Genomic DNA, 27718 nt, shown 5'->3' with positions numbered 1-27718 from the left:
TTAGTAAGGGATAGCAAACTTTATAAGAGTAACGGATAAAAATGTCTACAATAATTTCTAGCCTCTGTAATTGATTAAAGACTAGTTAGTGGGGACACAATTTCTTAAGCATTTGAAACAACCATTTAAGTCATTGACCAATCAATTCCAAATTTGTTGCTGTGTCACGTCTTCATTGGACATTCAATGACATGGTCTGCACCAGATTGGGTCTCCAATCTCTCACTTAAAAATCTATTTAAAATTTTTTTTTCTCAAACAATGACAAAATAAATCAGAAAAACAATGTAAGGGTCCTTGGCTCCTAAGGTTAGGTTCTATCATTTCTATGCCAGGATTTTACTTCTCTGACTTCTTACAAAGCTTTTTTCTCACCAAGCAAATAAGCCAAATAAATTCTTTGAATCCAAGGTAACCCATCTCAATAGTCTCCAAGATTCAAGCTTTTCTATGTTTTATTTTATCGTCCCATTGATTTAAACTCAACGCTTCCATTATTTCTTCGAATCATTTTTATCATTTTACAAGATTATCGTGCCTGGATCTGATTAGAAAGTTGGGTTTTTTTTATCTGAAGTACAGTGCTGGTATTGTTCAGTTATCTATTGTATTAATGTGGTTTTCGGGTTTGCTGTTTGGCACTTAAATTCATTGTTTTCAGTTGAAAGCTAGGATCTTTGGGTGCAAAATATATATTTTTTTTGCATTTGGGCATATAGCGTGGTTTTAAGATAAGAAACAGCAGTAGTTTGTTTAGGGTTTCGAGAATTAATAGCTATGGATTGTTTTGAGGAATTATCTGCTTGGTACTTAAATTCATTGTGAGAGCTAGGATCTTTGGGTGTTAACCTTGACTTTTAGATAAACACAACATTGGGTTTCTTAGAGTTTTGAGGATTAATAGCTATGGATGCTGTGGGGGAATCATCTGAATCTGGTTCTGGAGTATCCAGTTCCCAGTTGATGAAAAATGGGACTTTTCGTGATGAGGAGAGTTGCCCTAAACAAGTATCACCTATTAGGGGTGGTGGGTCAAGGAATACAAGCCCTTTGGGTCGTGTAGGGTCGAGGAACACTAGCCCCTCTAGGCAGAAGGTGATAAAAACCAAACCACGGGGTTTAGATGAGGAAACGGTTGCTACATTTGGTAAGGCGGTTCATCCTGATGTTCAAATGGAAGATAACATATGGGCAATGTTGCCTGAGGACTTATTGAATGAGATTTTGGCAAGGGTTCCTCCATTTATGATATTTCGGCTTCGTTCAGTTTGTAAAAGATGGAACTCAATACTTCAAGATAATAGTTTTCTTAAGTTTCACTCACAAGTGCCATCTCACGGGCCTTGTCTACTTACATTTTGGAAGAACTCACAGACTCCACAATGTTCTGTATTTAGCTTGCCATTAAAAACATGGTATAGAATACCATTCAATTTTTTGCCTCAGTGGGCCTTCTGGTTGGTTGGCTCTTCAGGTGGTCTAGTTTGCTTTTCTGGACTTGATGGTCTAACTTTCAAAACTTTAGTATGTAATCCTCTTACACAAACTTGGAGAACATTGCCGAGCATGAACTATAACCAGCAAAGACAGTTGATTATGGTTGTGGATCGAACAGACAAATCGTTTAAAGTTATAGCCACTAGTGATATTTATGGTGATAAGTCGCTGCCTACTGAAGTCTATGATTCGAAGATTGATAAGTGGACAGTCCACCAGATAATGCCTGCAGTTAATCTTTGCTCCTCAAAGATGGCATATTGTGACTCCAGGTTGTATTTGGAAACCCTTTCACCACTTGGCTTGATGATGTATCGGCTGGACTCAGGATATTGGGAGCATATCCCAGCAAAGTTCCCAAGATCTTTGTTGGATGGCTATTTGGTTGCTGGGACACAGAAGCGCCTGTTTCTGGTTGGAAGAATCGGTCTTTATAGTACTCTACAGAGTATGAGAATTTGGGAATTGGATCATGCTAAGATTATGTGGGTGGAGATAAGTAGAATGCCACCAAAGTATTTTCGAACTTTGTTGAGGCTATCAGCTGAGAGGTTTGAGTGCTTTGGACAGGATAATCTTATATGCTTCACATCTTGGAACCAAGGGAAGGGCCTCCTTTATGATGTGGATAAGAAGGTTTGGTCTTGGATTGCTGGCTGTGCTCTTCAGTCATACAATAGTCAGGTTTGCTTCTATGAGCCAAGATTTGATGCCTCTGTCCACTGAGCTGTAAAATTTGCCTCAAGATTTGTGGTCATAAGCTGTTGAGAGGTCAACATGTGGCAACAAAGTCCTCTTTCTTTGTAAGCAAGGGATGATATCTTCTTTTACACCATGCTTTTTCCCCTATCCTGCACATATTTGACTGGAGTTACTCCTCACTTGTTGGTGGATTAAGCATCAAATGGTCCTTGCTACTGCATCAGCATCTTGGGCATATCCCTTTGAAGCTGTTTCTATCACCAAGATTTTTTAGGCAATTGGTGATGTCATTCCATACTGGGACTTGATGATGCACATTGACACTAGGCAGAGTTGTATTTTGATGACTAAATGAGGGCTGGGCTTCTTGGGTGTATATCATAAGACTGATTTTTGGGCAAGAACTGTAAGAAATTTTTTTGCAGTAGCCTTTTTACACTTACTTAACATTTGGCACACAGGAAGTTTCATTTCATAATGTTATTTTACTTTCCATGCCTGTTGGATAATATCCTGATGGCTGATTTATATGATTTTGCTGTCTTCATCACAGCTTGTATAGACTGCACTATCTATGTTGTTAACTCTTTGATTTTTCTACAACGATATTGCCCCTCTTATTGGTTTGGGAATTCTTCTCGACCCTCTTTACATTTTTTTCCTTAAATAAATCTAATAAGGCTGTTTGAATTCTTTATAGAGGTCTTATGCTATAAATATGCCACAATTGTAGTAATAATGAAATGTTGTTTTTTCATGCTGGAAGTTTTACAATCACTGTTTCTCATAAAAAAAAAATGGTGAACCACTTGAATTTGGTTATGCTCTGCGAAGAGTGAATCCAAACTGGTGCTTACTATTATCTGACGCCATATAATTGTATGTTAATTTTGCAGCTCCAAGATGATTCAACATTATGCTTTATCCCTTTCCATTAACCTTCATATTGAGAAAGCTTTGCCGAAACCTTCTAGAATGTTCAGCCTAGCAATTTTTTAAGAGTTTATCTTTGACTAGCTGGAAATGTTAAGGTGTTGTTCCCCTGATAAATGTTTGGAGAATTTGTTCTGTATGTTTTCTAGAGCAAAGTGTCTTTTCATAAGTTCTATAGTTACAATGTGGAAGAAGTAATCTGACTAAAATCTTTTGTAGTTTTTGGGAATCGCATGTAAAGATATTTTAACTGGTACTGCTTCTGTTCTTTCTGATAATTAGTCTGCCTTGTTAGCTTTTGTTTTATAGCAAATGTTAATTTTCCTGGTGCTTCTTGCTTGCTGTTGGCCTTTTCTCTCACTTAAGTAATCTACTTCATTTTTAAATACTTACAGTAAGAAAATGCTTTATCAAGTCAACAAGAGTAATTAATTCATTTTAGAGAGTCAAGATTTGGTTTTGGCGAGGCTGAAGTAGTAATAGAATTTTGGTAGTGATAAAATTTTGCCACAGAGCAGTCTTCAGTAGCATCACCAACAAGGAAAAAACTGAAACTATATATACTTTGACAGTCTGTGTAATTTTTCTGTAGATTGAAGGTTGCCAACTAGTATATGCTCATAGCATTTGTCTGGTTTCAATTGGTGAAGCAGTTTCATCTACCACTACATTGACCGATTGGGTTGAATGAATAATGTATTGATTTCTTTTCAGCATGGTTGCTGCAGAGGAAGGTAGGTAAGATTCCCTTCATACCTCCTATGTAAGACAACAAATTTTGGATTGCAAGCGAGAATGAAATTTTGAATCTGGTGCTAAAGGGGCTGTATTGAGTATTAGCTGACAGCAGTTGCCATCGACCGGTGACAGGTTATGGGCTAAACAAATTACAGAAGGTTGCTAATTGTTGTATCCAGCTGTTGTGGAATACATAGTTGGAATTTCTATCATTATGAAAAGATATATTCAGATTGGATGATTAGTTAACGATGCTTCTAACTTGAGAACATATTTCTTTTGGGAAAGAACTGTTGTCTGTTGTAATAGGATAACGATTGTTTTGCTGGTGGGCAACTACCGAAGCCCCATTGTTGCTGCTGTGAATCGAACATTTTTTTGAATAATAGTGAGGAACATTTTACCGGGGATTGTGGTTGAACTATATCTTGAAGGATTTTGTCTGACCATGTTGCAAGTGAAAGTATGGGTGTTTGATTCAAAGAAGCTGATAGTTTTTTTATGTTTTTTTTGGGTTACGAACCGATAGGTTCTCATTAATCAGAATGTCAGTGAGCTGAATGAGATGGCTAATGTACCTAGTTGGTCTGCTTAGCTGCTGTTGCTGCTTACTATTAGATAGTGACTAGGATGCAGCTCTGAAGTGTTCTCACTCCAACTTTTGGACTTTGTGGGGTTGAACTTTTTTTTAAGTACTAGAACAAAATGATTCTGCTGTGGCTTCTGTTTATTTGCTATACCTCATTTTGAAACATCTTTGAACTTTTAGGACTATGATTGTTGTAAAGCTAGTCTTGGCTATTAAACATTCTGATTTCAGGGATGCTGGCATTAAATTTACGTGTTGAAGGATTCACCTGAGAAGTAGTGGAAATATGAAACAAATATTCTATAGAATTTGAGAGGACTGCATAAACCATTGATCATCCTCTCTCCTCTTTCCCAGTGCTTTCAAGATTTCAACCCTTTTCTCCTTTCTATTTATCTCTATAGAAGGTACTGATGGAGTTAGTGGGTGAACTTGATAAACAATCTGCTAGCAATTATGCAGTCCATGCCTTTGAAGACACTCCAAAAAGAATTACTTGTCATTAAATTCAGGTTAATGTTTGCTTGACTTTCCATTCTTTGTTTTCATTCTGCTTTTGTTGTGGGGCATCCATTAACTACCTCGTTATAGCTGTTACAAAGCAACTGTGCACCTCGAACAACAACAAAAGAACTAAGCATGTTTCCCAAAAGGTTAAATGCACGCCTATTTGGGAATGAAAATTAGGAAAAAAAAAGAAAGAAAAAGAAAAAGGGCTTGGGTTTCATCCAGGAATTGTTGTGGGCTAAAACAGTGTGCAAAACATAATATAACATACTTGATTGCTAAGTGGTTGGGGGAAGGGGGGGGGGGGGGGGGGGGGGAGGTAAAGACACGAAAGAATTAGGTTTTTCTTTCTTGTCAACTTGGGGGATTTTCTACTCCATAAAAGCAAGTAAAACTGTGGAAAATGAGATATTAAGAATCTTTGATAAAAAAGATTAGGGAGATAGGAGAGGGAAAAAGCTGCATGACTCCTTCAAGATGACAGTATTTGACAGGTCTGACCATGCTAGAAAACAGGGGAAGATAGATAAAAGTTAATTAAAGAAAATGTCAAACTGCGGCAACTTGAAAGGGATCAAAAGAAATGGTCAAAATTTCTCTTCCACTTATATTATAATGGTAGAAACAACAAGTTTATATAAACAAAAGCCGATAATTTTGAAAACTCATTACCCTATGGCAGGGTAAGGTTCAAACTAATTGCTTACCACCACTTGCCACCCGAGAGGTTGGGAGGTGGTGGTAGGTGAGTATTGGTTTATTTTTATCATAATATATGTAGATTATATATAATATAATATTGGAAAAATGCAGCTGGTAAAGTATTGGTTGATGTTTGAACGTAATTTTCCTTAAATGACAAGAAACAGTTCATCATGTGATAGGGTTACTACTTTCAAGTCTGTCAACCTAAATATTGATCTGCTAGTCAACATTACTCTACTGTTTCATTTTTGAATTATCAATATATTAAAAAATAATATAAAAATTCAAAAAATTTATTAATTCAAACACTTCCGAATAAAATATATAAAATTTTTTGTATATATTTACAAAATATCATCATTAATTTTTTTCTTTCTTCATCAAATTTCGAAATATTTAGCATAACCTTTATTAAGATATCTTAACATGTTTAGGATTGCTTTCATGCACTTCCAAATGAGATATAGATGGGGCAACTTTGCCATGGTGGCTGATTAGATAGTCTTGAAGGTTCAAAATATTTCACTGTAAAGGGTATTCTTGTAACCAAAGAATAATTTTGATGGTATCAGAGAAGAAACAAAGAGGCAATCTAAAAGGAATCTTTTCTTGGGTTGTCAAATAATTTCTTGACATGCAACTCCAGATTGATGAGCAAGCAGACATTACAATCAAATTATTATAAATTAAGAGGTTAGTGTTATACATGTGACATTGTCCTTAGAAAGCAAGCAGGTTTTTACTTCTTTTAAAAAAATGTGAACATCAAATTCCAAAAAAACATCAGCTCCTTTGATGGCAATGCTTTCAAAAGACAGCTTTATTCACCCACATGAAGTTGGAATTCTTAAACCTCGAAGGCCCAAAATTCCGTACACTTAAAAGGGGTTACAAATCATTTCTTGTTCTTCTAACTGATGCTGGATTAGTACTAATCTAAGTACTAATTAAAAGGTTTCAAGATCAAAGACATTACTTTGGTAAATGGAGCCATACTGTTTCCAGGTGTCCAAATCTCCTTTATTGTGTTCATCGAGAGCTTAATCTTCTTAAAAGTAAGAGATCAGGGAGTGAAAGAACATTGAAGACACAGGAAAATTTATCGTTGCATGTTTCCAGCTTTTTTTTTGGATGCAAAGCTGTGGAAATAAAATAAGGTAGTATTGAAGTGAGAGCAATTACAGAGCTACTCAAGATTAAAGGAACCAAACTAGAGTTTATTAACTTTTGTGATTAATAATGGAGCTGCTGGTTTTGGTTCTTGAATACCGCTGGCTTAATTTCAACATGCTAATTAAGCCAAAGGCATAAAAGATCAGAGATAATTATCCTCAAAAGAGATATCAGATAAAATGAAAGGAATATTTATGAGGTCAAAGCTTGTTGAATCAGATGAATATATTTATGGCAGGAGTCATTATGATGATTTTAATTACGTTTTTGCAACAAAAGATAGTATATTCGATCCCAAGATAAGGATGAAGCTATGGAAAACTATGGAGAAATAATCATGATTTTGCATATGCATGGGGGAATATTTATTGCTTCATGTAATTTGGCTCATGTAACTTCATTTCTTTGACTTCATTTTGGAGGCAACAAAACTAAGGAGTGCATCTTTCTTTCTCATTAAAGGAAAAACAAATATATGAAAATAGCTATTGTATTGGGGGTTTCAGAAGTATCTTTTATATATATATTAATTATAAATTTTGAAGGACCAAAACATGCAAGTTTGCCTCAATGGGGTTTGATAATTGGGGAAATGTTAACCGTGGTGTTCGTGGGTGTCGATTAATTTTGGTTCATTTGCTTTAATTTGGGAGAACTAATTAACAAGGGAACCGACTTGGGTAATTAAGGTCACACACTGTTTTCAAGATCAGGTGACCACAAGCATCAAATTGGAGGACACGCCCTCGTGTTCTAAACTGTTAACACTGGCCTTTATATATTAGTTTATTAATTATATGCTCAAATTTATATATGCATGGTTAAATTAAAGATGATATGCTTTAGTAACTCTATGCAATAATCACTTGCGCCCATGTTACCTCAAACTCTTGATTTTATGCATTCTCATGCTTCTTTGGGAAGCATGCTTCATTTGCTTTGCCCTTGCTTAATTGCTATTTTTCACCCCTCCTCCCTCTTCCATCTATTGGAACTTCTTGCTAACCAAACAAAGTACTGTTTCTTGTACATGGTTTTGTTTAATAAGTCGATATCACTCTAGTATTTAAATTTCTTTGGATATATATGAAAGGTACAAGGAGAAAATGAAGATAATTACTATTAGGTAAGGTCTATGGTATTCGAACAATTTGATTTTTGGCCATAAACACTATAAGGCTACATTTTGTAGGGAGGAAGGAAAATTAGAAGGTCGATGAAAAATGGTATTCTCTCAAGACTAGTAAGCCATTTGGAAATTTGATGCAGCTCACATATTGAATCCGAAATTTTCCTTCTTTCCTACAAACTCTGGTGTAGCAAATGCATACTAGCTCTGAAAACAAGTCCTGTATACATATGTTAAGCATTTGTAATCGCCAATGCCTTTTGCCTGACATATCTCGATCTCCAGTTCTATAGATCCTAATAGGTTGCCAGAATGGGTAGGGCCAACGGCTCTAATAGAAAAAGGTGTCTTCCATTATCTATTTCAGAGCATAATCATCTATGTATAACAATATATTCTATAAGCAGAAAGTAGCACGCCTTTGAAATGAAAATTTTGTTAAAGAAAAGAAAAATATTTAAGGAAGAGAAATGTGCCTAGCTATGGATACCATAGGTATCCTAGGGAAGACAGAATTATTTTATCCCATTCTTCCTTTTTGTATGTCATATTTTAATAAGCAGAAGACTGAATCTCTGACTCGGACCTTTTGCAAGTTCTGACCCTTTTGTCTAATCATTTAGCTCGTTTAAATATTTTAGAAATACCAGCTAATGTACTGATTATTCAATGACTTGCTTCAGCGTAGAAGCATGATCAGAATGAAGATTATAGGCCAAATCATACCGGTTTGTATTGAAAAATGGCAGAAAATCCTAGTCTTGCCATGAATCAATCGATTAACTTCTTTGAAGAGTCAAAGTTTTAGAGCATCTTGAATACTGTATAGAGTCTTGCCAAATAGACTCAAGCCAGTCCCTTGTCTTTTCTAAAATTCAAAAGCTCTTATTCAAACTCACAAAAAGGAAAAGCTCCTATATACCTGCAAAGGCTTTGTGGTCCTGCAAATAATTTTTCTGATTTCCATGACATTGTGCGTAAACCCCTAGCTCTTGTTTAAGGTAATTAATTAAGAGTCTTATGTGAGCTTATGTTCGGGTACATGTGAAAATGTGAAATTAATGTTGCAAACATCTTACATTGAGAAGAAAAACTAGTAAAAGAAACAATTTTATATTTTGGAAATTTATCTTTAACAATAAAATTTTTATACTTCACAAACAAGATTAAAGGAGTTAGATACATGTCTTCTACATATATAATTGTGGATGCGTAATCTAATAGCTTAAACTCTTAAGTTTAGGTACGATTTTAAAAAACATATTCGTTCTTTGGTTCAGTGACCTATTTGATTTGTTTTATTTTCAAACAATTTGTTATTTTAATTTTGTAAAATATTGATTTAAATAAATTCAAAATAAAGTGTCTTGAATACGAATAAGTGTATCACATATGTTATTTGTTATGTTTTTGATTTTTTATATTAATTTTGAAATTTTAAGTGTTATATCTTTATAAGTAATAAAATATTTCAAAAATGTAATATGATCCATTAAAATAAAGTGGAAAATTCGTGTACCATAAGTTAAGTTGTTAGGCATTCAACATATTAATTCTAAATCGGAGAATATATAGAATGTAATCACCTTACATCTTGCTCCTCGTTGCATGCGCAGAGGCAAAGAGGGACAAAATAAATATTTCCAATCCAGATACTATGGTACACTCTTGTCCCCGACTGTGGCTGATCAGTCCAACCCTTAAACCAAATTCAAACTTTGAAGAAAAGAATATTACTTTTTTTTTTTTCATTTTTAAATTGAATATCTGCTGATGTAGTTAATTTTTAATTGGTGAGTTTTCCTAAGCACTGCATTTACACAGAAACAATATTTTAAGTAGGCAGGTGTCGGAACCCTAGCTCTGACTTGGGTTTGAACCCTCTATAAAACCCCTTACTTGCTCTGCAGATTTCCTCTCTTTCAAGTTGTTAAGCAAAAAACACACTCGAAGTAAAGGAAGAATCACAAAGATGTTGCAGATAAGGTTCACAGTCTTAGTATTTGGTCTTCTCTTCGTTATGCATGCGCTTAATAGCTGCTCAGTGCATGGTCAGCAAGGTAGTAACTGGTAACTATATATTTCCATTAATTTTGCTCAAAGTGATCCTCTAATTACTATCGGCTGAGATTATCTGTTGCTTGAATTCTCCTTGCAGGTGGGGAAACAATTGGAGAAAGGCTTGTGGCAAGTGAAGGAACTGTTGTATCGGCTCAAAAGGTTGGTGCTGCTGTTAATTTGTTTTGTTGCATATTTGCTATCTTTTCAAGTTTTGGTTGCTCATGTCATGCATGCATCCATTCCTACGCAGGAATTTCTTGGTGGGTATTTTGGAGGAAGGAGAATGGGAGGGCATGAAGTGGTGAGAAAAGAGATTGCAGAAAAACAAGGGTCCGATGGAGGGGCTTCAAAGAATTCAGGTGCAAACCGCTCTGATGGAAAATGTGATTTTGAAGAAAAGGGAGCTTTTAATGTGAAATGTAAATCTTGGGATGGAAGTAGTACTCCTAAGGTTGAAACAGCTCATTTTGTAGCTTTTGGTGCTGATTATCGTGGGCCTAAACGTCACCCTCCCAAGCATAACTGAGTGAAAGTCACTAAAAGAAAAACACCCTTTCAGATCCCTTTTGTCAACAGTTATATATAGCTAGCTAGGCTTGGTAGATGTTAGGAAAAGGATGTGTGAATATCATAGCTTGTATGTAACGGACAAATTTTTGTTGTTTATAAAAGCGATTTTTAGCTTATAATGCTGCTTGAAATGCTCCTGATTTAAATGAAATGTTACATCTTAGATTGCATTTTAACATGTTCATTCAACGGTTGAAACTGAAATTTGTAGTGTCAATTAAGCAATATTCATCATAGATATTGTCTTTTGAATGCAGGGGAGAACAATGATGCTGAAATTAAGTCCATTGGGAAATTTGAAGATCAAGCAAATAATCAGGTCTCTCTCTCTCTCTCTCTCACACACACACACACACACACAAAGCATGCCTACTATTTTTCTTGTATCTCAATCAATAAAGTTAAAAAGGTTTAACCAACGAGTCCTTTACGGATCCTCTTTAAAATTACTGTATTAAGTATTAATATCTTATTCTAATGCATATATCATCACTTGAGTTTTCATCTATTACATTTAATATAAAAATAGTATAATAAATAATATCTTAATTAACCTAAAAGATTGTTTTAGGACACTTATTAGCATAACCTATAATATGGGTTGGGTTGTGCTATATATTTGCTTTCATATATGGATGCGCAGGCAAGAAAGTAGCGTTCACATACAATTGGTCACTCTAGTAATAAATGTTTGATTGTTTCCAATAACCTATTAGCATTACTTTATGTTCAAAACCAGGTAACTGGTATCAACAAGTTGGAACCAAAGACAAGGAATTTTTCTGGCTCGGGAATTCCTAGGAGTGATCAGCCACTCTATCTTCCAAACTCAATGCTGTTTGAAGAGTCCAAGGCAGTGCCACCTAAAGCCAGCTTGGAGAGTCCTTCAAGGTCTGACAAACCAGTCTCCCAAAAGCCTCCTGTCATTGGTAACAGAATTGAATCAAAAAGGCTTCTCGAGGCAGCTAAAGAGATTGTAAACTTGATGCATAAGGATTACAAAGGATGCGACAGGCCTCGTCGTAAGCCTCCAATCAACAATAATGTACCAAAGCATTGAGTGTTTCTTTTGAAACCCTGGCTGGGTTTACTACTGGTTTAGGCTCACAATTTTGCCCTCATCACTATAAAGTGAAGTCACTTAACCTTTATATGGGAGGGGTATAATTTCTGTTTGTAGGGTTTCTGTTTTTGTTTTTGGGGTTGGCCCTAAAGGCATGCATAGGAACGAGAAAAAGTGGTTTGGTTTTCTAACAAGTAGTTTACATATAGGAACACAAGCTTTGTACATTAAGTGTGCCTTGATAAGTAATGTTTTTCACTTTAGAAATGATATGTAGTTGCTACCAAATTAAGGATGTAACCATGTTCTTTTGCTTATGTGGTATGTATACATCATATGGTGAAGACATATGGATCTACTATTTATCAATTAACCATGTTCATTCTCGAATATACTTGTTTAACCTCGAACCACGTAATCAACACTATTGCTAGCTCTATGCCAGAGGTCTTGAATGTATACTCATCAAAGAGCTTTCCAATCCTCATGGTTTGTTGGCATCGATGCTTTCTCAAAGCTTTGATCATATATATGGGCTGAACAAAGCCCAATTCCATTTAATCGGGACTATATAAGAATAATCTACCTGACTCCCTTTCCATATATATTGAGTTTGGTTTTGATTTCGGAGACATTAAGACACGCATAAGTCAAAGCGCAACTGAAATTAGGACTAATTGAAATTACAAATATCCCAATTTCAAATTTTAACTTTTTTTTTAAAAAAATTAAATTTAATATATTATTTATTAATAAAATAATATATTTAGATCGACGAGAGTCAAACTCAAACTTAATAATCTGTCCAAGCTCAAATTGAGTCAGATCGAGCCTAAGGGCTTGAGCAAGTAACCCAATTTTGTTTGTATACTTTTAATTGTCCCAAATTAATATCTTATTTAAAAAGTTAAAGCAAAATCATTCTTCCTTTCCCTTATTACCCTCAATCAAGGAGAGATGTGTAGCTAAGCCACACAGAGCTCCTTCGGAGAGATTATCTTCAAACAACCAATACACTCAATTAATGATCACAACCCCTTTATATAGAGGCTTAGATACATCACATACTTGAACATAATAATAATAATTTAATACTCAACTTAGGAATCTAAGCACCAACAATGAACAGTGACATCTACACTAAACAATTAATTATCTAGACTCAAGATTTTGATTTATTGCTAATCCCCCATCCCAATAGAAAAATCTCTATTATTTGTAATTTTAGTTTAAAGTTTTAGATTCAAGTGACGTTTCCACATATATAAATTTAACTTATATCTCTAAAAATTACTTTATGGGAATGAAAGTAAGAAAAAGAATCAATTATTGGTTTGAGTCGAGAATGAAACATTTAGTGTCTGTTGGAAGAATAAATCTGTGCCATATGTAATTTACACATAGTTTTCAACTTTGTAAGAGCTCCCAAAGGCTAGTAGGACTAAAAAATGCTTGTATCGTTGAAACGAAGGGATGCTGCTATTGAATTCTCTGTTTCAGTATTATGATAATCATCTTAGGAAAAATGTTCATTTGGTTTGCAGCATGGTGTTATGGGCTTAAAATCAGTAGACTTGATGTTAATATTACGAATATTATTTTTTAGATACATGTTCCTTGATGCTTAGCTCAATTATAATCTTAATATGCATAATATAAACCCTATTAAGTGAGTAAAAACTTTTATTTATAATTAAAAAATTTATCTGATCTTTTATTGATGTAACATTCATGATATTCTACTCAACTAATTGTTCTGCATTGGCTTTTTACTTAACAAAAGCGGAGGGGAGGTGGGCTAGTGGGGCCCCCGCCCTCCCTGCAATTTTAATTTTGCTGTTATATTAATTTATTAATGACATCCTTAAATGTAGTTTAATGAGAATTGACAATCTTCTAATCTCGTTTTGAGAATTAAAAACTCTACCGATCAACGTATAAGCTAATTGTTAAATATTTTTAAAACTTATAATATTTGAAGGATTAGTAATGAAATCGTAACCTAATGAATATCCAGCCCCGAAGAGTAGATGCTAAATTCTTCAGCAGTGCATGAAGCTTGCTATTAAAAAATGAGACAATTTGGTTCGTTTCCTCCGGACATATTCCACTGAGTTCATATTTTCTCGTGAAATGTGGGGTGATTTCGAGCATTATTATCTTCCTAGCTCCCAATTCATATAGTCTCTGCAATTGCAAGAATATGGGGACAAAAAAAAAAAAAAATATTGATAACCATGTAGAGGAAAAGAGCCTCCGGAAAAGCTGAATCTGGTAAATAATTGGTGAAAAGGAATTTGTGGAGAACCTGCTGTCTAGCATATGATATAAGTAGAACATAATTTACATATATAGCAGATTGCACTATGCAAGAATCCTGGAAACATCAAAGGCATCGTAATAATCTGAATCAACGGCGACCTAAATCCATGATCTATCATTCCCAGAATTTAGCTTTCAACAAAGAAACAAATCTATTGAATATACTCATCAAACTTCCTACTCTTGCTTTTCAAATGTTCAACAAATACCCTTTTAAGTCCAAAAACTAACGCGCAAAAGTACTACCTGGCAGCAAGAGTATCAATCCACCACGTACATAAATTGGCCAATGACAAGTTGACAGCACAAATCTTAATTATCAAAACTCAGGTGGAATTAGGAGAAGTGAAAACCGACACACACTACACTCCTTGCGGAACCGGAAGGTATAAATATCTATATCAAACGAACTTTCATCAACAACTATATGTCTATATGGATTCCGCTGTGGTAAAAGGAGTAGCAACGAATCATTTATCCATGGAGTGGACCAAACTTAAGACTCTTGGCAAGGGTTCGTTTGCAATTGTTCACTTGGTGAAACCTACAAACTCCGTTTCTGATGATCAAGTTTTTGCGATGAAATCTTGTCTTTACCAACTTTCTTCTTCACTTCAAAAGGAACAAAAAATCCTTAAGAGATTCTTTCCTTGCCGTAATATTGTTCAATGCTACGGTGATATGTTGAGCTGTGAGCAAGGGGCGGTGGTTTACAACTTGTTTCTTGAATATGCTCCTGGTGGTAGTCTTCTGGATTTGATAAACAATAAATATGGGGGCAAGGTTCCGGAATGTGATGCGAGGTGCTACGCAAGAATTCTGGTTGAAGGGGTTCGTGATATTCATGAGAGAGGCTACGTTCATTGTGATCTCAAGCCTGGAAATGTTCTTGTATATCCTTCTGATGAGTATGGTTCAGTTAGCAGTCTAAAGATTGCTGATTTTGGCCTGGCTGAGCAACCTGGAGAAAGAGTCGATGAGCCAGGGGTCGATCCTTGGATGCTGAAATTTCCAGGTACAGCAGTTTACATGCCACCAGAAGGTATTAATTATAAGAAAATCAGTGCTTCAATGGATATATGGTCGCTAGGGTGCATTGTTCTTCAGATGGTTACTGGAAAACTACCATGGGAATATGAGGATCTGACGGATTTGGCAATCCAGCTCGGATCTAGGAGGTATTCGCCAAAAATATCCGAAAACATGTCAAGCACAGGACAAGATTTCTTAAGCAAGTGTTTTGTAAGGGATCCTAGTGAAAGGTGGACTGCTGATATGCTGCTAAGTCATCCTTTTGTCCTTCCAGACCGCCCCTCCGTTGCCATCTCGAACAAAGCCTCTTCACCATGAATGATAAAGCTGATAGTTATCTTCCTTCTAACCAAACAACTTTTAGCAATGTGCCTAGCTACTAATTGATTATTATTACTATTCAAATAAAATAGTATTAATTTTTTATTGAACTAGTAATTTTAGATATAGCATAAGATGCTAGTTTAGCAGGTCAGAAGTTCCTAATGTAGTACACGTCCATGTAATTTTTTTTTCTCAAAATATGACCATGTAATTAACGCTGCATAGCTATGAATATCCATTAATAGTTGTGAAGAATGGATAGGATGCCACCAAGTTATCTATGCCTTGTGAAAGGATGCATTATAGTTAGGACAGATTATAAATTTTTTTGAGTGGTATCATATTAAAATAATAATAATTAGTAAATTTATTAGCATTATTAATTAAATAAAACTCTAACATATCTTTCATGAAAAAAAGTAAACGCTAACGTAAGTAGTATAATTAGTAGGAATTTTGGTATTTCAGGTCTGATGACACCACTTATTTCAACCTGGGTCCTCTGATGATGGCATTGGAATGGGATTACAAAAGAAGTTTTATGGAAGAACAAATTAATGATCATATACTTATTTAAGAAACCATCATAGCAAAGTAATAGCTTTATTTATTTATTTATTATCAATATTACACCATAATCCTTGTTTGAATTCAAGATTCCAATAGTGAGCACAGCTCCAACGAAGAACACAACCGCAGGTGTCTCTTCCTTGATCATGAACAGGAAAGGATGGTCTGCTACAAAGCTTGATCATGAATATGATTCCAGAAAACAACCCTCTACCCTTAGTTTAAGATTAATTAAACAGCTGTGTTCCGGATGCGTATTAATTAACTGCTTTGTTGAGCAGTTGCTTGACATTTGACAATGGAGGAAATATATAGAACATAGAACAATTTTTATTTCCATGACCATTTTTCTTTTGATTGCATGAGGAAATATATATAACATTCTAAATTAAGACTTACATGGAAGACCCTGCAAGCCTTGTCATCAGTCAAATACCCATGCCTCACTGTTTTTGTATTTTGACAGTTATTGTCTTCGTTAATGTCACTTATGCACCTAATGCATGTTTTGAATTGATGTTTAGGTCGCTTTATGAGATAGAGTTTTGCGGTGTAAAAGCTATGTTTGAACTTTGTTTTTAAAGCTTTCCATTGTACACATACTTCAGTTAATGAATATCAGGCTCGTTTGCCTTAGTTAAAAAAAAAAAAAAGACATTCTGAAATTACGAAGGCTTGACAGTACAGGACTCAGGCCTTAAAGTTTATTCTAGAGAACAATAAGTTTTGGGTCCATCCCTATTTATTGACAGCAAACACACTATACATAAACGACCAAGGACATTACTGAAGCTATTCAGAAACATATCATCACTAATTAATTATAAAAGGTGACCTACACAAAGCTTTCCTCGCATATTCTACATAGAGAATTAAGTAGTACAGCTGAACCAAGGAAAAGGTATCTTTGTGTGACACTAGAAGGGGGATTAGACGAGAATTGGCAGGAAACTAGTCAAGGGCGGGGGAGAGCGGCAACATGAGGCAGTTGCGGTCCAAAATACTTTGGAAGTCCTTGTATTAGGGCTTTTTTTTTTTTTTATTCAGTCCATTTACTTAAAATTGTAACATTTTAGTTCATTCTGTCAAGTCCGACCTTACAAAGTACTTGCCGTATCCTTCATGTGATTGACAATATGCTTGCATATTTGGAAAGCCCCGAAAAATTGTCAAAAGTCGATATTGTACCAAATGGTACTATTAAGTTGAATTAAGCCTCGAACTAGTTTAAATAGAGATTTTAAGATGAAATTGAGAATTTTAAAACCCTAGAATGACTTAAAATGATGATTTGAAGTTCGAAGGCTGAATTGGAGTCAATTTGAAATTTTCATGTTCTAAGGGCAAAATGATAATTTTGTCACCCGAGGACAAAATGAAAATTTTTAGAAACGATTTTGATCACATTTGACTCATTAGAGTATGATTTGAGTTTAAGAGGTGAAAAATTTAAATTCTGACATTTTTGGAGTCTTAAGGGCAAAACGGTAATTTTACGAGTTTACAGGGGCAAAGTTGGAATTTTGAAATTTTACACCACCTAACACTTGTCATGCCCATGGATTTCAGCCATTAACATTTTACATTGTGGATAATTGAAACATTTTATGTGGTGGAGAGAGATTGCTTAATGGATAAGTATTACACATGGACCAATGGAAACATGCCATGTCAAGCTTGGATTATTCTAGAATTTCCTTGTAAAATCTATTTAAAACTCTCTTAGTCTCACCCATATGGCCAGCCAAAGCATGAAGTAAAGAGGAAAGGAAAGAATAAAAACCCTAGGTGGAAAAATTGAAGAAAAAGTGTGGGATTTCAAGGGATTAAGCTAATAAAGGTAAAATTTTGTGATTTTATCTTGTGATTTACACTACCCATGCTTTCTTTTTCATTTTTCATGCTTAGAACTCAAGTTTACATGATGAACCCATGCTGCCTGAATTTGAGAGGAGAGGTTTTGAGCATTTACTTTGCTAGATTTCAAGCTAATTAAGTGTTTTTGGTTGTTTGGTAATGGAAAGTATGAAAATCTAGCAAGGAATCACTTTGTTCTTCACAAACCCACAAGAGGCCGAATTTTCTAGGGAAGATATTGAGGCTGAAATTGATGATATTTCATGATATTTTGGTGGTATTTAATGATTGGTGAGGCTAGAAATTTAATGAGAAATTTTTACATGAAAATCTAAATTTTTACCTAGTGTATAGACATGTGCGATTTATGGTTCGGACTGATAAATTGAATCATATTCACAGTCATTGAGGTATTTTAAGTATAATTGGAGTGTAGAAAGTGAAAGAAATCAATTTGGAGTTAAATTGGAGGTTTTAGCCAATTACACCGAGAATAGTGCGAATTAGGTCGAATACCGTATTTAAACGGCTATTCAGACATTTTGCATCACATTTCGTGCATTCATATAGATTTATAGAACCTGAAATAGTTTATGATAAATTGACACAATTTATTAAAATTCGTGTCACGTATGATGTATAGGTGGTGAGCCCTCTAACAAAGGTAAAGAGATTGTGCTCGAAGATCGAAAATAGGAGTATATCGAACTCCTAGTACAGTGAGTAACCTTACTATCGTCTTAATTATCTAAAGTGGTTTTCATTCAATTTTGTGATTTTATGAAAAATGAGTTAAATGGTAAATCTTTGTGTTTTGTAACTAAAATGTGATTTAATGAAATGATTTTATAACATTGTCTTGAAATGAAATGATGGTTTGAAAATAGAGTAATTGGAGACTGTTTTCATGTGTTGTAAATTCATGGTTTGAATTGAATGGCTTATGACAATATTTGCATGAATGACTGAATTGGTATTTGTGTTGAAATATATGAACTGTGTATTTAGCCTTGAAAAGCTGTGGATTATAATAATTGCCATATCATGTTATTGAATTTTATTGATTGGTGGGATAATTATTAGCTTACTGCAGTGAGCGGGTTTCCATGGACCAACCTATTAGAGGGGCACGGTAGACCTCGTTATATTCTTACCTCAGTATGAGAGGCGTGGGTGGATAACTCCTGAGGTTAACACTTTAGAGTTTATTTCACTCCAAACCACCACGTGAGGGTGAACTCAGCCAACGCCAATGAACGACTATATTTTCAAAATAAAAACATGATTTATGCGTACATGATTTTTTTAACAGCTTTGGTGGACTCAGTTGGGATAGCCCTTGATCAAGGTATCCTTGATAACTGGGTATGAGAATGATTTTGGCACGAGCCAAAGTTTTAATAAATTCATAAACCATGTTGATTACTTGATTTATATGAATTGATTTTATTTGGTTGAAATGAGGTGAAAGGTAATGAAATTACAGTATGATGACTTATTTTAATTATCTCCATTTACTCGACTTTAGATGGTTTAGATTGTATCTGTTTACTCACTGGGATTTTATAATCTCACCACCCTCCTTTTCAACCATTTCAGGCCCGAGGTAGCCTGTGGATAGCAGATATTGTCAAGGATTATAGTCGGCTTTACTACTCCAAAAACTGTAGGTTTACTGCCTTTGTGCACTTTTATTCCTTGTGGGCCCACGAGTCACTGTAAAGTAAATTTCATATCCCGATTATCTGTATTATAGTACGTATGAATTTATTTAGCTTTTATATTACAAAAATTATTTACCGATGACTCTATAAATATTATTTTACAAGAAATTAGAATATTTTATTAAAATTTTTATTTTATTCAAATAGTTGCAATATCATTTTTAATAAATGTTTTAGACACCCAAATTTATTTTAAATTATGAAATATGTGTTTTCCACTCATCTACTACATTTTTAGTTGGGTTCAAAAAATTTTGAGAAAAAAAGACGAAAATACCCTTGTGAGGCGAAAATTATTTTTTCATGATTTTGAAGGGGAAAAAGCTTAAAATTCTTTAAAAACGAGGTTTGACGATGATTACTCACGGGGGAGATGAGAAAAATGGTACTAAAGCCTTGCGGGGTTCCAGTTGGCACTCCGGGTAACAAATGTCTACAGAGACGTCGCGGCGGTTGTCACGGGCTCGAGAGGAGTACCAGGTCATGACACATTCATTTTGACAATTGTATCAATTTCGTCCCTCTAACATTTTTTATTTAAATTTATCGCTATGGTGTTGATGTCAGCACTCGAACTCAAAGTGCCACGTCACCTTTTGTGCTGACATGGTATTGCCACGTCACCTTGACACACTGATGTGGCATTGCCTTGTCACACTTCAAGACTAGGTTACCACGTGGCACATCAAGATGTTGACATGTGGTGCATCATGAGGCTAGCATGCGACGTTCTTATTCTTCAACAGATTACATGCTCTAGTTGAGGTTCAAACCTAAAACCTCTAGCAAGTTTGTCAAGATCTTTACCACCACACCTAAATCCTTACTCATAATTATATCTTGCTTTTGTTTCTTTTTTCTCCTTTATTCTTTCTTAATTTTTTTTCTTTCCCCAAAATTACGTTATTTTGGAGCCTTCTTTTTAGGAGAAGAAAGTTTTACAGGGTTTTTATAGCCAAAGTTTTTGAGAGTGTAAAAAAACTCCAAAACAACATAGTTTTGAGGAAAAAATAAAAAAAAATAAGAAAGAAAAAGAGAGAAAAAAAAAAGAAATAAAACACAAGTAAGATATAATTATTAGTAAGGGCTTAGATGTGGCGGTCAAGACCTTGATATATTTGCTAGAGGTCTTGGGTTATAATGTTTTGAAGAATAAGAATGTCACGTGTCACCCTCATGATGCACCACGTGGTAGTCCCTTGATGTGCCATGTGGTAGCCCGATTCCAAAGTGTGACATGGTAGTGCCACATCAACGTGTCAAGGCTACATGGTAGTAGCAGTGCCATGTCAACGTGTCAAGGTGACGTGGCACAACCACGTCAGCACTCAAACTTAAAGTGTGATGCACGTCACCTTTTTTGTCACCTTGGCATGCCGACGTAACAACAAATTTAAATGAAAAATGTTAAAAGGATTAAATTGAAGTAATTTCTAAAATTAAAGGACTAAAATGTTACGATTTTAAATAAAGTGACTAAATTGAAAAAAATGTCCTTACACGGAGATTTTCCTAGTATGTTGGCTGGCAATGGCAAGTCATATATATCATCATTTCTAGGTTTAACTCAAGTCTTTTTGTTGCTATGTTTTTTTCGTGGGAAAGGAAATACTGGTGAAGGGTTAACGAGTCGTATATTATTAGGGTCTGGCAATATATATCATTAGGTTTAACTAAGGTTTTTTTGGTATCATGTTGCTTTGATGGGTTAAAATTAGTAATATGCAAGCTACCTTGCTCCTCTAAAGTTCGACTAGTATATATATATATATGTATGTATATTAGCTATAGAATGTGTACATGTATATATACACATGTGAAGTACGTTGGACTAGATTTTAAATTAACATTTTGCTTTATTACACCATCTCAATTGGTTGCGGAGAACATTTGTTGTTGGTTCAATACACACAAGCGTGCATGTCGTACAAGTAGTATAATAGTAAGTAAGTATCATCTCCATAGGGAATTGTATATAAATTCTTGCTAATTACTAAAATTTAGCACCATAATCTTATCCAAGTAAATCTAATTTTAAAAATTAATTAAAATTAAAATTAAAGTAACAAACTAAATTAATGAATTAATGCTAAGGAATTTCTAGAAGTTCAGTAAAATGGAGCCTAAGACTGTGGAAGTACTCTACTTTTCATTTGGATTTAATTTCACTCCTTATACTTATATTAATAGATTGGTTGCTGGCCTAGAGTCCAAATTTATCTACAATTCTCTGTTGAGATATTGTAAACATACTTATCTTAACCAATTTTCCATATGTCTATATAGATTAATTAAGGTCAGTTCACTAAGCTTATACCCTAATTTTGGCTGCACATGGCATTTAGCTATATTTCTATTCTAAATACTAATTAAATCACCTGTGCTCTAAGTGAAGTGAACACATGCTATTCAAATCCTTGGTCTATTCTAAATTCCCTTTGTTAAGTTACATTTAGAGACCCAACTCAATCTAATTGTTGATCAAGCAATTAGAAGCAATAAGCATTGATTTGAAATAAACAACATAATACCCATTAATATTGAGTAAAAGGAAATTAAAGTATCTAAGCTACAAGTAGAGATTAACCACAATCCTAGGAAAAAAAATTTAGTTCAGCATATTTAATTCAAAACCCAATATTTTCAGAAAAATGTTCATTTCTACAATAAAAGAGAGAGAGAGAGAGAGAGAGAGAGAGAGAGAGAGAGAGAGAGAGAGAGAGAGAGATGGAACTAGTGTGAGAAAGGTAAGCTGATGTGGATGATACAGCTCCTAAGAAAATCCTTCACTTCTCTTCTTCCTTTTCCTTTTTTATGTAGACCAAATTCCTAACTTTTTTATCTCTGATGAAAAGTTGCCCCCCAAATCTTTTTTTTCCCCCTAAAAACTCTCTTTTATAACCTTTAAAAGTGACCCTCTGATTTGGAAAATCTGAGGGTCCACATTGCTTAACTTGGTGCTGCAACATTAAGGTTTGGCAATGCAGAGCTGAGTTCATTGCCACAGGTAGTGTTTGTGGTGCTGGACAGCGCTGCAGCACTAAGATCTTGGTGCTGCAATGCTAGAGGTTTTGTTTGGTGAGGGGTTTAGGTTGACTAGGACAACACTACAATGCTGTGCTTGCTGTTTCCATGCTTTGATCCTTTAAGCTGCCTAGTGCAGAGCTGCTACAGTCAGCCTACTTCTAATGTGATTTTGACCATGTTCAGTTCAGAACTGAGTGAAGTGATTAACATAAAAGTTATAGGCCTTCCTCTTAGCTTTCCAATGGCCTAAGAATCATGTTGATTGGACTTCTGTAACTTGAGTTATGTCTAAAATACCACTACATATTTGGTGAAGTCTGCACCTGGCTAACTTGTGCAATTCCTTACCATTTGACTACTTCTCTTTTGAGGACCTTAAAAACATGTGAGCTAAATCAGCCATAGCTAAAAATAGGCATTTTTACCATATATATGAGCTAAAATAACTTGAAGTAAATTAGCTCAATCATGAGTTAACTAATAAGAGAAAAACTAAGAAAACTAAAAACTTTACCTAAACTCAAAGATTTAGCCATTTTATCACTCAAAATATGACAAAATAACTCTATATAATAGAGTTATCAACACCACAAAAGCTTGTGCTTGATCGAATGAAACATTAATGATGACATGCTTTTGGGGAAGATGTCAACGAGTTGCGTTTGAGAACAAACATGAAAAATCTAAAGAAAATGTTTACAGACAAGATTTTGAACAAAATGATAAGAAGTCTCAATGTGTTTTGTTTGAGTATGAAAAATAGGATCCACATCAAGTTGAGTAGCTCTTAAATTATCTAGTATAAAGAACATGGCATTTTTATTGGAAAGTCAATTTCACGCAAAATGTTAGAAATCCTAAGTATGTCTCAAAAAGCTATAGAAAGTGTCATATATTTTGCTTTAACCCTAGATTAAGCTATTGAAATATGCTTCTTAATGCTTCAAGAAATAGGATTAGATCCCACGAAAATGTAGTAACCATCATAGAACGTCTAGTATCTAGACATCTAACCTAATCAACATCAATATAACAAACCAAGCTTGGTGAAGAACATTAAAACAAATTCCACAATTGATGGTTCCTTTTAGATACCATAAATTGATTGCTTGCAAGTGAACATCTAGAGGTGCATGCATAAATTGACAAACCTATTCTACAACATAAGTGACATTAGGTTGAGTGAAAGTAAGAAACTTAAGAGCACCTATGATACTATGATACTAAGAGGGATTTGAAAGTAAAGTTCCATCATAAAGAGAGAATTTTTTTTCAGTAGTTATAGGAGCTGGAGTGAGTTTACAATGCTCCATGCTCAAACGAGAAAGTAGAGAATATATATATTTTGTCTAAGTCAACAAGTACGTGATGTGCTTCTATTCCAAGAATGTAATGAAAATCTTCAAGAGCTTTCATGGAGAACTCTGAAGAAATAATACTCATAGAAGAGTCTGTAAGAATGATATCATTCACATACAGTAAGAGGATCATTATGTCAAATGATGAATGCCATAGAAACATAGAGGGATCTGCACGACTGTTTTTGAAACAAAGATTATTAAGAGAAGTACTAAATCTTTGAAACCAAGCTTGTGGAGCTTGATGTAGGCCGTAAATAAAGCGATGTAACTTAGAAACATGATAAGAATGTCTAGGATCTACAAAACTCGATGGCTGAGCCATGACCACCTCTTCACGTAACTGATAATACAAGAAGACATTTTTTACATCTAGTTGCCTGATAGTGATAGACCATCCTATAGAAATATCAACAGATAAAATAATCAGAAAAGTAGTAGCTTTAACAACAAAACTAAAAGTGTAGTCAAAATTACTACCTTCTTGTTGCGTATATTGATTTGCTAACAATTTTGCCTTATATCGCTAAATTGTACCATCAACTCTTTCTTTTTTTTTTCTCCGTCAATCAAAAGATTTTCATTAATTTGGTATAAGTTACAAAAGTGTCAACCTAATGGTTCTAGATACAAGCAACAGTACAGAAGATTGCCTGTTGTGCAAAAAATCATGAAAAGAAGTCTCCAAAGGAGAACAGAGCAGAGATAATGCACAGGCAAGTTCAAAAGCCAAAAGCCAAGCAAGTTGAAAAGCCAAAAGCCAAAGTAGCAGTAGGTTCGAAATCTAGCAACAAAGCATATAAAAGCTCAAGTCACAACCTATCCAACAAATTGCACTAGGTGACAAGAAAAAACTCGAGAAAGTAACAAGGGCATAATGAGACGCGCTTACGTGATATAAAAGTCACCACCAAGTAGAAAATGGAAAAGGTTTGTCAACACTGTATCACCAAGCTGATTTTGTTCTCTACAAAATCAGTTCTTTCTTGATTTTGTACACCATATTCATGGATGGAAATTACTTTATTTGGTTTTTTATTGTTATTTATTATGTTTAACTTTTAGCTAAGAATGTTGTTCAATTTATTAAATAGAGAATAAAATGTGGTATTAATAATAATAAGGGGCATTTTAAAAAATAACCTTCAAAGATAAAATGCTTTGAAAAATAGTTTTCTTTATAATTTTAATTATTTTTAGCCAAGTTGGATAAAATTACCTTTGATGAAATCTTTTCATATTCAAGTGCACATAATGTTATATGCCATGTTGAAAAAATGTTATTGTTACACGCTAGATACCAAAACATGTTACACACCATAGTTAAAAAAGGTTGTTACACGTCATGTTAAAAAAAATATAATTGTTACACGTTATGTACAAAAACATGTTACACGTCATGGTTAAAGAAAGTTGTTACACGTCACGTTGAAAAGAAATATTGTTGTTACACGCTATGTTGAAAAATATTGTTGCTACATGTCATGTACAAAAACATGTTACACGTCATGTTAAAAAAAATGTTGTTGTTATATACTATGTTGAAAAAATTTTGTTATTACACGCTATGTTTAAAAAAAATTTGTTACACTTTAATGTGTAAAATATTGTTGTTATTTACGAACCAAAGCTTTAAATCCTTTCAACTTTTTTTTTGACAATTTGGCACTGATTAAAGTGTTTCTAACATGTTTTCATAAATCAAAACATAATTTTTCTTATCTAAAACACATGTTTCGACTAAAAATCGAAAAAAATTTTCTTTGAAACTCTAGGTTTAAAAGTTTCAAATTCTTGAGTTTATTGATGTCTAGATCCTGAATTGATCCAATTAAAAGCTATTTCAAACATCTGTAATCATTTATACCGTTTTAGTTTCATCTAAAATACCTAAAAATCAAATTTTCTAAATAGCCACCCACTTCAAGTACATCAAAACCATCATTTGGTGTCTTGAAAGCGTGGGAGAGAGTAATCAAAAACATAACAGACAAATGCCGAAGAGAGAAATCGATAAAATTAGAGAGATTTGGATGGTGAGAAAGAGAAATCAAAAGCATTGACGGAGATGAAAAGAAAATGTGAAGAATGATTTAATTTATTTGAAATAGTTGTAGACACCTATTTTTTACCTATAGATCTCAAATAAAAAAATAGATAATAAATAATAAATAAAATAAATAAATTACTGTTAAAAAAAAAACTTGAAACTTGGCTTATAGAGTCAATTGAGCATTTAATGCCCTTTTTGTAGCCGGATTTGGGTCACTTCCAATTGCCACCCACGGATTTTTTTTAACTTGGAGCCCCTCACTTATGAAATCATGCTCAGAAGAGCATGATTTCACTTTTTGATTGTCCAAAAACTTGGACAATCAGGTTCCGTAAGAACACTCGAAGTGTTCATATGGAGAGGGTGGATTTTATTGAGAGATCGAAAACCTTAAAATCAAAACAAAAAAATCCTAACTTTTTACCAGCAACCAACAACCACAATAAAGAGAAAAAAAAAAAAACCTAAAAGCCCTAAGTTCTACCAGTCATATGCACTACCACGAAAAGAAAGAAAAAAAAACCCAAAACCAAGAAATCCAAAGAAAAAACCTTTAAAAATTTCGAAACTAAGAGGGCTTGGGAAAGGGTTTGCTTTTCTTTCTTCTCTTTCGGGATAGTCACGAGGTTTGGGGTTTTCGATTGGTGGTTGGAAGGGAGAGAAAGAGGAGCCATTGGTTGGGAGAGTGAAGAGAAAGGTAGGTTTAGATTTTGGGTTTGAAAGAAAAGGGAAAGAGATTTTGTTTTAGAGAGAAGTAAGAGAGACTAGTAGTAGAGAGAGAAAAAGAAAGGGAAATGAAGGGAAAAGGAAAAAAAGAAGCTTAAATACCTAGGTTGGGGTCTTCAAAATGGTGCCGTTTCATGGGTAAAATTTTGAAGGGGACGATGCCAATATGACGTCATTTGGAGAGGCTCTTGAAGCACTAAGTGGTGCGTCTTGAAAGAGGCTTACTAGGCTTTGGTGAGCTGTTGTGAACCTTCACAGCCAAGGATCTCTTGAGCTAGTCCAAGCCCAAATCAAGTAAAGCCTTAGCCTTTGTTGTTGGGTCTGGATTGAGTGCATTGGGGCTTGCCCACTTATCTAACCCAAATTTGTTGTTTGAAAATTTATTTAGTTTAAGTAAAAAATATTATGGAAATTATATGATGTTTTAAAATAGAAAAATAAAAGTAAAAATATATAAAGCGATAAATGAAAAAATGGGTAAATATTTGATTAAATATTAATAGAGCAGGTTAAATAGAATATATATATATAAATATATAAAAAAATGAATGAAATAAAAAAATGAATGTTTGATCTAAAAATAGTAATAGTAGATCTAGGTTAGAGATAAAATATATGAGAGAAATAAATAAATATTTGGCAGTAAAAGTAGAACAAAGTAAGTAAAATAATATCTAATTATAAAATAGTATTCTAGCTAAAGGAAAGGAAATACATGAAAATATAAATGAATGTGTGTGTGTGTGTAAAGATATTTAGTCATAGGAAAAGTAGACGAAGTAACTAAGTAAGGATTGAAAATAATATTAAAATAGATAATCATACAAAAATAAGTTAAACAAATAGAAGTAAATAAAATATATTTTTAATAATGAGAATAAGTTAGGTATGTAATAGAAATAAATATTTAATTATGCAAATTTATATATAGGTATATATAGAAAATAAAACAATATAACATAGTATAAAATTATAAATATATAAAATATAATAGTTGTTTTGGGTATTAATACTGATGATGAGATGTCCATTCGGAATACGAGAAGTCACAATTTTCA

At 34.1% G+C, this 27718-nt stretch overlaps 3 protein-coding genes across 4 annotated transcripts; all 3 read left to right on the top strand.

Moving 5' to 3' along the window:
- The first annotated feature begins 274 nt into the window (after positions 1 to 274).
- LOC18601788 (Galactose oxidase/kelch repeat superfamily protein) lies at positions 275 to 4600 on the top strand. Of its 2 annotated transcripts, none has more exons than XM_088805925.1 (2): positions 275 to 2605; positions 3847 to 4600. In XM_088805925.1, exon 1 carries the CDS (start codon positions 907 to 909, stop codon positions 2221 to 2223), a length of 1317 nt encoding a protein of 438 aa, XP_088662051.1. In that variant the 5' UTR covers positions 275 to 906; the 3' UTR covers positions 2224 to 2605; positions 3847 to 4600. The 2 variants fall into 2 exon arrangements, with proteins under 2 accessions (XP_088662051.1, XP_088662052.1); XM_088805926.1 differs by lacking the exon at positions 3847 to 4600 and adding an exon at positions 3096 to 3832.
- Positions 4601 to 9910: 5310 nt separating this feature from the next.
- Positions 9911 to 11943, top strand: LOC148763219 (uncharacterized). Its single transcript, XM_088805860.1, has 5 exons — positions 9911 to 10033; positions 10132 to 10193; positions 10285 to 10393; positions 10862 to 10923; positions 11344 to 11943. The coding sequence occupies exons 1-5, from the start codon at positions 9946 to 9948 to the stop codon at positions 11662 to 11664; spliced, it is 642 nt and encodes a 213-aa protein (XP_088661986.1). The 5' UTR covers positions 9911 to 9945; the 3' UTR covers positions 11665 to 11943.
- Positions 11944 to 14424: 2481 nt separating this feature from the next.
- Positions 14425 to 15339, top strand: LOC18601786 (mitogen-activated protein kinase kinase kinase 20-like). The gene has a single exon (XM_018119035.1). It carries the CDS (start codon positions 14425 to 14427, stop codon positions 15337 to 15339), a length of 915 nt encoding a protein of 304 aa, XP_017974524.1.
- The last annotated feature ends 12379 nt before the right edge of the window (positions 15340 to 27718 follow it).

The sequence above is a fragment of the Theobroma cacao genome, chromosome 4, assembly GCF_053813885.1.
Source record: "Theobroma cacao isolate CCN51 chromosome 4, ASM5381388v1, whole genome shotgun sequence".
NCBI classification, from domain to species: domain Eukaryota; kingdom Viridiplantae; phylum Streptophyta; class Magnoliopsida; order Malvales; family Malvaceae; genus Theobroma; species Theobroma cacao.
The sequence above is the reverse complement of the archived record's forward strand: the minus strand, read 5'-3'. Positions and strand labels throughout refer to the sequence as shown.

What these genes read in the sequence shown, in the direction of transcription:
- LOC18601788 (XM_088805925.1), top strand. Translation starts at nt 907, where the DNA reads ATGGATGCTGTGGGGGAATCATCTGAATCTGGTTCTGGAGTATCCAGT.
- LOC148763219 (XM_088805860.1), top strand. Translation starts at nt 9,946, where the DNA reads ATGTTGCAGATAAGGTTCACAGTCTTAGTATTTGGTCTTCTCTTCGTT. An exon ending in CTCAGTGCATGGTCAGCAAG is followed by an intron (nt 10,034 to 10,131) that starts GTAGTAACTGGT and finishes TTCTCCTTGCAG; the next exon opens with GTGGGGAAACAATTGGAGAA. An exon ending in AGGGGCTTCAAAGAATTCAG is followed by an intron (nt 10,394 to 10,861) that starts GTGCAAACCGCT and finishes TTTTGAATGCAG; the next exon opens with GGGAGAACAATGATGCTGAA.
- LOC18601786 (XM_018119035.1), top strand. Translation starts at nt 14,425, where the DNA reads ATGGATTCCGCTGTGGTAAAAGGAGTAGCAACGAATCATTTATCCATG.